The following is a 9500-nucleotide window of genomic DNA, read 5'->3' on the forward strand; positions in this document are numbered from 1 at the left end:
ACAAGGAGACTCGTATTACCTTCCGTGAATTTCCTCTCAGGGGGAGGAGCTGGGGCCCCTGGAGCTGGAGATCAAGAGGCTGAGCAAGCAGCTGGAGGAGTACAGCATGAAAGTGACGCAGGGCCAGGTGAGCTGGCTGCGCCTGCAGCAGGAGATGGTCCAGGCCACGCAGGAGCGTGAGGAGCATCTGGCCTCCCTGAACCTGTCCCATAAGAAGGTGCACATCCTGGAGCAGAAGAAGCTGCGTATCGAAAGTAAGTGCCTCGTGCTTGACACCCCGTGACTCCTACAGACCCCAGGGGCCGCCCAAAGCCTTAAAGGCAGACACAACAATGCCAATGGCACAGCTTATGAATATGAGCCCAGGCCCGCGGGGGGTCGCAGTCACAGTAGCTGACTTCAGGATGCTGCCAGAGAGTCGCGTGCAAGGGTTCTTTCCTGTCTGCGACAAGATGGCTCAGCTGAAATCACCACTATGGTGCAGGTCCTGGTTGTCCCCTGCCCAGGGAGCTAGTGACACCTCAAGCCCCAAACTCAGGGCTTCAGGAAGAGAACCTTCCTTCCTCTGAGGCTGAACTCAGAAAACTGCCCCACGCCCCACCCTCAGTCCCTGTCTCACCCCAGGTTGTGTCTAAACCCTAGAGGTTTCCCACATGCCAGGGTGTCTGGAGGGGAGGCGGGCATCCTTCCTGGTCGCCATCCACCTCACAGCCATCTGCTGAGGCATCCTGGTCCCTCTGGCTCCACTTGAGTCATAACTCAGGATCCACACAGGTCAGCCCGGCCAGGAGGCCCCTCGGCATGTCCAGCAGTTGGGGCTCCTTCCACGGGGGCACAAAGCACCTCATTCCTTCCCAGCGGTCCTGCCGCCCTCTTGCCCTGACCTTGGGGCACCCAAACCCACCTGTTGGAGACTAGGGTAGTTGTTTTCCACCTCCTGCCACTGAGCTTGGTGGGGCCAGTGAGGGAGGACAGGACCCTGTTTGCTAGACATCAGTGCCCTGCTGAACCAGGAACCTGCATATCATCCTTTATCACGTCCCCCACCTGCTTGTCCTCCAGGCATCGGTCCTTTCAGGTTTTTGAAGGGACTTTGGAAACCAAGCAGCAGAAAGACCCTTTTCCTCTCCTCTGGCCCTGGGGGAATGTGGTTGGGGGAGGGGGAGCTGTGGGAGGGCACAAACCCCGCTCTCCAGTCTCTGGGGCTGACCTTTGGCTGCCCCCTGGGTCCCCACTGCCTGCCACAGAGAAGATCGACCAGGAAAGGAAGGAGCACAGGGACATCGAGCACCATATGAAGCACCTGGACACTGACCTGCAGAAGCTCAATGTGCTGCTGAGCAGGAACTGCAGCAGCTCCGAGGACCTGCAGCAGGACAATCTGGCGACCGAGAATGAGTTTGTGCACGCACTCAAGGTCAGGCCCTACCGTCCCTAAGGGCACCAGCCGGTGGGAGGGCACAGCTGTGGGCACATGTGTCCTCCAGTGTCCACCACACAGCTATCCCTGTCCCTGTCCCCTGCCCCACACAGGCCTCTGAGAGGGAGACCATTGAGATGCAAGAGAAGCTGGACCAGCTGATCGAGGAGAAGGTGTCCACCCTCAACAACCTGGTGGAGACTGAGTGAGTGCTGTGCCAGGCACCCTGGCCCTCCTGGCCCTGCCCCCACAGGGCCCCCGGGTGCATCTAGCGCCCATTTATACCCTCTGGGGCTGGCTGACTCCAGACATAGCTGACAGTCACTATGTGGTTCTGTTCCCCTGCCCTTGAGGGCAGCCCTCTCTCCAGACCAGGTATCGCTGGACATAGAGCAGCTTTCATTGGGGGTAAATTTTTTTAAAATTGTATTATTCTTATGATGCCTGATTATGAAAGCAGTTCATGCTAACATTTTAATAGCTTTCAGGATATTGGTCTATCCAGGCTTTTTACTTCTTATGTCAACTTGTATCACTGTGTTTACTGTTCTTAGCTCCTCTTGAAGTTACATATTCCACTCTCTCTGTCTTTCTGTCTCTCTTCTGTCTCTCAGTCTCTGTCTCTGTTTCTGTTTTTCTCTCTCTTTTTATGCCACAGGTTTGTCTATTTCAAGGGCTGGCAAACCTTTTTCTGGAAAGAGCCAGGTAGTAAATGTTTGTGGCTTTCTGAGCCTTCCAGTCTCTGGAAGCCTCTCGAGTCCGCTGTGGCAGCTCACATGCAGCTGTGGACAGCACATAAGCCCCGGGGCTGGCTGTGAGCCAGTAAAACTTCACTGATAGAGGCTGTGGTTTGAATTTTACCTTCTTTTTTCCTGTGCTCTGCCTTTGAAATCTGCTGTGTGTTTTACACTCATCTCGAGCTCAGATGCACCATGGCCACAGGTGGCTGAGGAACCGTGTCGGGCAGGAGAGGCCCACACTGGCAACTGGTCGGTGCTGTCGACAGTGTCCTAGGCCCAGGTCCTTCCTGTCACATGCTTGGTCCCCTCAGACCTGCAGACCAGACACCCACCTCTGCCCCTGCCTGGGATGCCAGTTGATGGGCCTCTGAGTGCTAGGTGCCTTGGAGGTCCAGCATGTGAGCCCCACCTGCCCCTACCCTGCACGGGGTGCTCTAGATGGGAGAGACCACTGGTCGGCTCCCCTTCAGGAGAAGGGGGTGGGTGCCGGCAGGCTGCCTGTTGTCCCTGAGCGCCGTGCCTGGGCAGCATGGCTTCAGGGGCACAGAAGAGAGAGGAGGAGGAAGGCAGGGCATGGTGGGATGATAAATGTACCCTCCACCTCCATGGAAACCTCCAAGGCTCTGGCTCCAGACTGTTCTCCAGGGTGGACTGGCAGGAACTTGAGAGAGGATTTAGACCCAGGGATTTAGGTTGACCTCCCAGTCCCAGAATGGGGAATATTGGTTCTTATTTAACAGTCATGCCTTTCACTTGTGCCTGGGTATGAAAATATGCCACCTGCCCCCTAAGAGCATCCCTTCATAGAAAAAAAAGGCAAGGCCCTGGCCAGTTGGCTCAGTGGTAGAGCATTGGCCCCTCATGCAGAAGTCCTGGGTTTGATTCTTGGTCAGGGCACACAGGAGAAGCACCCATCTGCTTCTTCCCCCTTCCCCCTCTCCTTTCTCTCTATCTCTCTTTCCCTCCTGCAGCCAAGGCTCCACTGGAGCAAAGCTGGCCCGGGCGTTGAGGATGGCTCCATGGCCTCCACCTCAGGCACTAGAATGCCTCCGGTTGCAAGGGAGCAACATCACAGATGGGCAGAGCATCGCCCCCTAGTGGGCATGCCGGGTGGATCCTGGTTGGGATGTATGCAGGAGTCTGTCTATCTGCCTCCCCGCTTCTCACTTCAGGAAAGAAAAGAAAAGAAGAGAAAGAAAGAAAGAAAGACAGGGGTCTCCCCTAGCAACCACACGCAGTTGCAGATGTTGGCCATCATTCCAGGTCCTGCCCAGTGCAGAGCTGTGCCCACTGCTGCTGAGACCGGACTTCCAACCTCCCCATCCCCACCATGGCTTCTCAATCCACAAGGAGCCCTTAGAGCTTGATCTCAGGGAAGCTTCGGGAAGAAAGCTACTGAGATTCTCTGGCTCTCACACAGCCTCTCCTGCCATCACAGACACCAGATCATGCTCTGGGAGAAAAAAATCCAGCTGGCAAAAGAGATGCGTGCCTCGGTGGATTCTGAGACAGCACAGGCAGAGATGTGCGCCATGAGGGCTGAGATCCACAGGATGAAGGTGGGTGGACACTTATGGGGGGTAGAGGGGGCCTGTGGCACTGGCCATGCAGGGGATGCTGGGAGTGAGCTGCCCCCGCACAGAGAGACTGGCACTCCAAGCACAAGGGAAACACACTGTCTCCCTTGCCGACCTTACGTCAGGGTGTGTCCTTCCTGCGCTGAAATAATTACAGGGCAGGAAGGACACACACAGCCACGTGCATCACATTTCATGAACTGCTAGTTTATCAACCCATGCACTTCTTTGTCTTAAGATGCTGATTGTGACCCTGGATCTCACAACCCACTAGTGAGGTGTGACCAGAGTCCCACTTGATAAAAGGGTTCAAAGAGCACACCTACCGTTTCCCCAGGGGCTCTCTCCTCATGACTGTTCTCTCTCCGATGTCACCTTTTGCTGGATTTCATCTTAGAAAGGCTGGTTATTAAATCACAGGCTGTCATTGAGCCAAAGGTCCAGGGCTTTTTTTTTTTTTTCTTGTTCCTTAAAGATTTGATTTTATTGGGCACAACAGGAACTAAATTAATAAGGTCCAGGGCTTTAAGGACACAAATAAGGCCAAGTAATAAAAGTAAATGTGACATTACTTTCCCAAGGCTGTTTCTTTTCTTTTTTTTTTTTGTATTTTTCTGAAGCTGGAAACGGGGAGGCAGACAGACTCCCACATGCGCCCGACCGGGATCCACCCGGCATGCCCACCAGGGGGCGATGCTCTGCCCATCTGGGGCGTTGCTCTGTTGCAACCAGAGCCGCTCTAGTGCCTGAGGCAGAGGCCACAGAGCCATCCCCAGCGCCCGGGCCATCTTTGCTCCAGTGGAGCCTTGGCTGCGGGAGGGGAAGAGAGAGATAGAGAGGAAGGAGAGGGGGGGGGGTGGAAAGCAGATGGGCGCTTCTCCTGTGTGCCCTGGCTAGGAATTGAACCCGGGACTTCCACACGCCAGGCCGACGCTCTACCACTGAGTCAACCAGCCAGGGCCCCCAAGGCTGTTTCTAATACTAAACCCCTCCGGCTGCTGAAGGCAGAGGAATTCTGATCAAATCCATATGCGTCTAATGCTTTAAAAACACACCCCGTTGTCCTGGCCATGTGGCTTTGCAGATAAAGCATCGACCCAGTGGGCCAGAGGTCGCAGGTTTGACCCCCTAGTCCGGGCACATATAAGAAGCGATCAATGAGTGCACAACTAAATGGAACAACTAAGTGAAACAAGGAGCTGATGTTTCTCTCTCTTCCTCCCTACCTTCCCCTATCTCTCTCTCTAATCAATGGGAAAATTTTAAAAAACAAACAAAAAAAACATTTACTTAACTTTTGAACCACAGCAGCCACGTCTGTTGCCGCAGCAGGCGTGCCCCTCTCAGCACAGCTCACACAGCACAGACAGGGGATGCCGCCTCCCTCGCTCCTACTGCTTGTTCCTGTTTTTCCCTTAACAAGAAAATGGGCTTTGTACATAGGAATTGACAACGTATTTTTAAAAAGCAATATGAACATTAACCTATTCTTCAACAGTTACAAATGTACTACGCACATATCATAATTTATTGAAAGGAACCCAGGTTAATGAAAATTCAGGTTGTTTCTAGTTTGCTGTTTGGTCACTGTAAACAATGTTAACAACACTATCGTTACAATAGCCCCCATTCCAAGACTCAGCGTGGATGCCTAAAACAATTGATAGGAACAAACCCTACATATACAGTTCTTTTTTCATAGACATACAAACCTTTTCACTTCATGGAAGAGCTTTCTGCCTTCTCTTTGGCGTATCTCAGTTGCCAGCATCACTCCTCTTGCACTTTGGGGCCCTTATTACTAAGTAAAGGAAAGGTGACTAGAATACAAGCACCTCAACTCAACAGGCTACCAAATGACCAATAGGCAGGGAGCGTCTACAGCGTGGGACACTTGGGACAAAGGGATGATTCACATCCCAGACAGGATGGGGCGGGATGCGGGAGATTTCATCAGGCTACTCAGAATGGTGCCCATGTAAGATATATGAATTGTTTATTTCTGGAATTCTCCATTTGATTTGTTGGACCCTGGTTGGCCATTCATGACTAACTGAAACCTCAGATAAGAGGGCATGCCGTATATTAGTGGTTTTTCTTTGTTTTCTGTAGGCTAGATTCCCAAAAGTAGGATTACAGGGTCACAGAGTTTGTAACTTTTTAACTATACTAGAGTCTGACAGATTATTTTTCCAAAAATTACTGAGGGTCCTGTGTCCAGACCTCTCCAGGCCTCTTACCGCTTCTCAGTGGTTCTGTTTGCCTTTCATTCTCTATGAGGACCTTAAAATTATTCTTACCTGTTGACAAGGCCTCCAGATTTCTTGACCTCTGATGGCATCACCCTCATTGTCTCCCAGCCGGTTTGGTCGGGTATAGTGGGGGCAGACTGGCCTCCCACCCAGCCACCTGCCCCATGTACCCAGGTCAAGCATGAGCAGCAGCTGAAGTTGCAGGAGAGGTTGATTCGGGACATGGAGCTGGCCGTTGCCCACAGAGAGACCATCTCCACCCGTGCTGAGGAGCAGCGCAAAATGGACAAGAAGTTGCTCACACGGACAGACTTCCACCACATGCAGACAGAGCTACAACGGAAGATCAGGGACCTTCACAAAGTAGGGAACTGGCCAGGGACACCCTGTCCACAGGCTGGCGTCCACTTGTCCTCCTCACTTGTGGTCACCATGTGTCACCTGCCTCGCTGGCAGGCATCACTGGCCAGGGGTGCCCAAGCCATGATTGCCTCCAGGGAGGCAGTGTGGGCTTAGCTGGGACTCACACCCCGCACTACCCAGGTCACAACTCCCAAGAAGCAGGGCCTGTCCTTGTCCCCTCTGCGGATCTCCCACTTTATGTACCTAGAAGGCTCAGCAGGGAAACCTGCTGGAAAACCAGGACACAGGGCCCCAGGATGATCCTGTCTATCCCCTAGGCCACTGAGGAGAGCAACAACTCTGTCCTGGAGCTGGAAGAAAGACAAAAAGGCCTGGCCAATTCCCTCCTGGAGAAGCAGACGCAGCTTTCAACCATGCAGAGATACACTGAGGAGCTCGGAACCAACCTCGAGCAGCTCGGGGCCCTCAAGCGGCAGGTAAATAGGCCCCCGGGCCACTAGGGCTGTGAGAGCCCAGGCCGTAGGGGCTGCCTGCAAAGCAGCAGTACACGCAGCCACGGGCATGGCCTCCTCCTGACTGGTCGAGCCCGACTGGTTCTTGGCGACCCTCTGTCCATCTCGCATGCATTGGACTTTCTCTGTGGTCCAGGCACGACCTTGGGAACCACGGATGCTGAGTGGAATAGAAAAGACAACTCCTGCCCTTCCTGAGGTTATGTTCTGGCAAGAGGAGGACAGACTACAGTCAGGAAGACATCGTTTGTTAGACAAATATTTCCAAGAAAAGTAAACAGAGAAAGTGTGGGATGGAGTCACTTTTAGATGGTGGTGGTGGTGGGTGTCGGAGGAAATGACATCTAAGTCAGACTTGAAGAAGGTGAGGGAGGGAACCCCCCCAGGAAGAAGAGACAGTGGGTAAAGCTGGAGCTTGAGACTGCCCCAGGGCCACCAGAGGCCCACAGGCTGGACTACAGGGCAAAGAGGGTCCTCCTTGGGGTCCACGATCATGACTTTGGGCTTCTCCCTCAGGGAGGTGGAAGACATTGGAGGCGTTTGGGGCTGAGGGTGACATGTTAGCATGCAGGCTCATTGGCTCTGAGGATGAGCGAGGAGTGGAAGGTGAAGGGTGGACATGGGAGGCCTGTTTGAGCCCATGGCCACACAGAAGGAAGATGATAATGCACAGACAGGGCCACCGCCTGCTGCAGGGCTCGTGAGCAGCCTTCCAGTTCTCACAGAATATCAGTCATCCCAAAGGGGTTTCCTGCGAGTCTAGGTGTGGTATGAGCAGAAGAGGGAGGTCGGGCAGGGCCACAGGGTCTGGCCTGGCCAACTGAGATGGGGAGAGAACAGAAGGAAGCATCAGGCAACAGGCATCTGGCACATGGCCAGTCACCTGCCTCTTAGATGATGGAGGAAGGCTCCACCCATCCTCACCCCTTAGACGTGGGGACTCAGTGCCTCCAGCTGTCCCATTCCTGCACAGCTCTACTCTTTGTTGTTTCTTTGAGTTTGGGTTTGTGTCAGGGATGGGGCCGTGGCTGTCCTCTTTCAGTTTGCACAGCCTGACATAAGTCTCTTGTCCCACCCAAGAAATTCTTCGAGCTTGTGACCCTGCAGACGCGTCTCAAGCACCTCCAGGCGGTGAAGGACGGCAGATATGTGCTCCTGTTTCGTTCCAAAAAGTCACTGCTGGGGGAGCGCAGGCGCTTGGATGACCGGCTGGCTGCCATCAGCACCATCCTCCACCACGTGAAGGACGAGTACCCCCAGTTCCAGGAGGCCTTGCTCGAGCTCATACAGACAATCACCACCAACAAGCTAGACTCGCCAGGGCCCTCTTAGAGAGCAGCCTGGCCCGCATCTTCCTGGGCTGGCCCCCTGGGTAGAGACCAGGATTTTGTGTACTACCAGGGATTTAGTATCCTTTTGTGTCACTGAAAGCCATGCCTACCCTCAGAGAATGGCACTGAATTACGGTAGAGAAATAAACAGGCCAGCACCGTAGGAATTTTTTTCTAGCCACCCACAAGTTTAAACCAAGTCAAATCCCAATGTTCCCAGTTGCATTAGGTAAGTCTCCCATTTGCAAAGGCAGTGCCTATGAATGCAAACCCTGTGCCTCCACGGAGGACATGCTCATCTTTGTAAAACCTGGGTTTGTAGAGGGTCCCGTTTCTGTACGTGCGAGTGCTCAGAAGGGACCTGTGCTTCCACCTCACCATGTGCAAGTACCTGTGCAGTCTTACGGGTCAACAGAGAAGGGACCCCATGGAAAGCAGGAGTGTGGTGGCCCTTAGGCCTCAACAACTCTGCTAGAACACACCTGAAAACCCACCCACCTTCGCATCCGCAGCTGGCCCTATTCCTGTCCCTCCCCCACTCCCCACTGGAAAACTTGGGTCCCTTCTCCTGCCCCCATTCCCAGTCGGGGCTAAATCCAGATTCTCAGCTCACCTGAGAAAGTGCAGGGTCAGTGACCCCACAGGGATGTTTACAAGACCTAACAACTTTAGTAAGACTGAACGTGCTTCTGCCTTCACTGTCACCTAAGTGTCCTCTCACCCCGTTCCTGAGTACCTGCTACCTGTGGCTTTCCTGCAATAAAAAGAGTATTGTACAAAGTAATTTCACTGGCCCTGGCCGGTTGGCTCAGCGGTAGAGCGTCGGCCTGGCGTGCGGAAATCCCGGGTTTGATTCCCGGCCAGGGCACACAGGAGAAGCGCCCATCTGCTTCTCCACCCCTCCCCCTCTCCTTCCTCTTTGTCTCTCTCTTCCCCTCCTGCAGCCGAGGCTCCATTGGAGCAAAGATGGCCAGGGCGCTGGGGATGGCTCCTTGGTCTCTGCCTCAGGTGCTAGAATGGCTCTGGTCGCGACAGAGCTACGCCCCAGATGGGCAGAGCATCGCCCCCTGGTGGGCGTGCCGGGTGGATCCCGATCCAGCACATGCAGGAGTCTGTCTGACTGCCTCCCCGTTTCCAACTTCGGAAAAATGAAGGGAAAAAAAAAAAAAAGAACTCCACTTGGCAAGATCGCATTGTGTTCGGCTTCTGGGTTTCACTTTGAGAAGTCAGCTAAGCCTCAGCGGTAGAGCGTCTGCCCAGCTTGTGGAAGTCCAGGGTTCAATTCCTAGTCAGGGCACACAGGAG

General features: G+C 53.8%; 1 protein-coding gene across 1 annotated transcript in view; it reads left to right on the plus strand.

Annotated features, from left to right (window-relative positions):
• The window catches only part of CCDC40 (coiled-coil domain 40 molecular ruler complex subunit), a 33302-nt gene extending 24019 nt beyond the window's left edge, over positions 1-9283 (plus strand). Inside the window, exons 15-21 of the mRNA XM_066381465.1 lie at positions 41-254; positions 1248-1417; positions 1534-1625; positions 3599-3719; positions 6164-6352; positions 6670-6828; positions 7945-9283. Coding sequence (XP_066237562.1) covers positions 41-254; positions 1248-1417; positions 1534-1625; positions 3599-3719; positions 6164-6352; positions 6670-6828; positions 7945-8196 — 1197 coding nt within the window. The 3' untranslated portion in view covers positions 8197-9283. The remainder of the gene's footprint in view (positions 1-40; positions 255-1247; positions 1418-1533; positions 1626-3598; positions 3720-6163; positions 6353-6669; positions 6829-7944) is intronic.
• The last annotated feature ends 217 nt before the right edge of the window (positions 9284-9500 follow it).

Source organism: Saccopteryx leptura, chromosome 4 (genome assembly GCF_036850995.1).
Source record: "Saccopteryx leptura isolate mSacLep1 chromosome 4, mSacLep1_pri_phased_curated, whole genome shotgun sequence".
Lineage (NCBI taxonomy): Eukaryota > Metazoa > Chordata > Mammalia > Chiroptera > Emballonuridae > Saccopteryx > Saccopteryx leptura.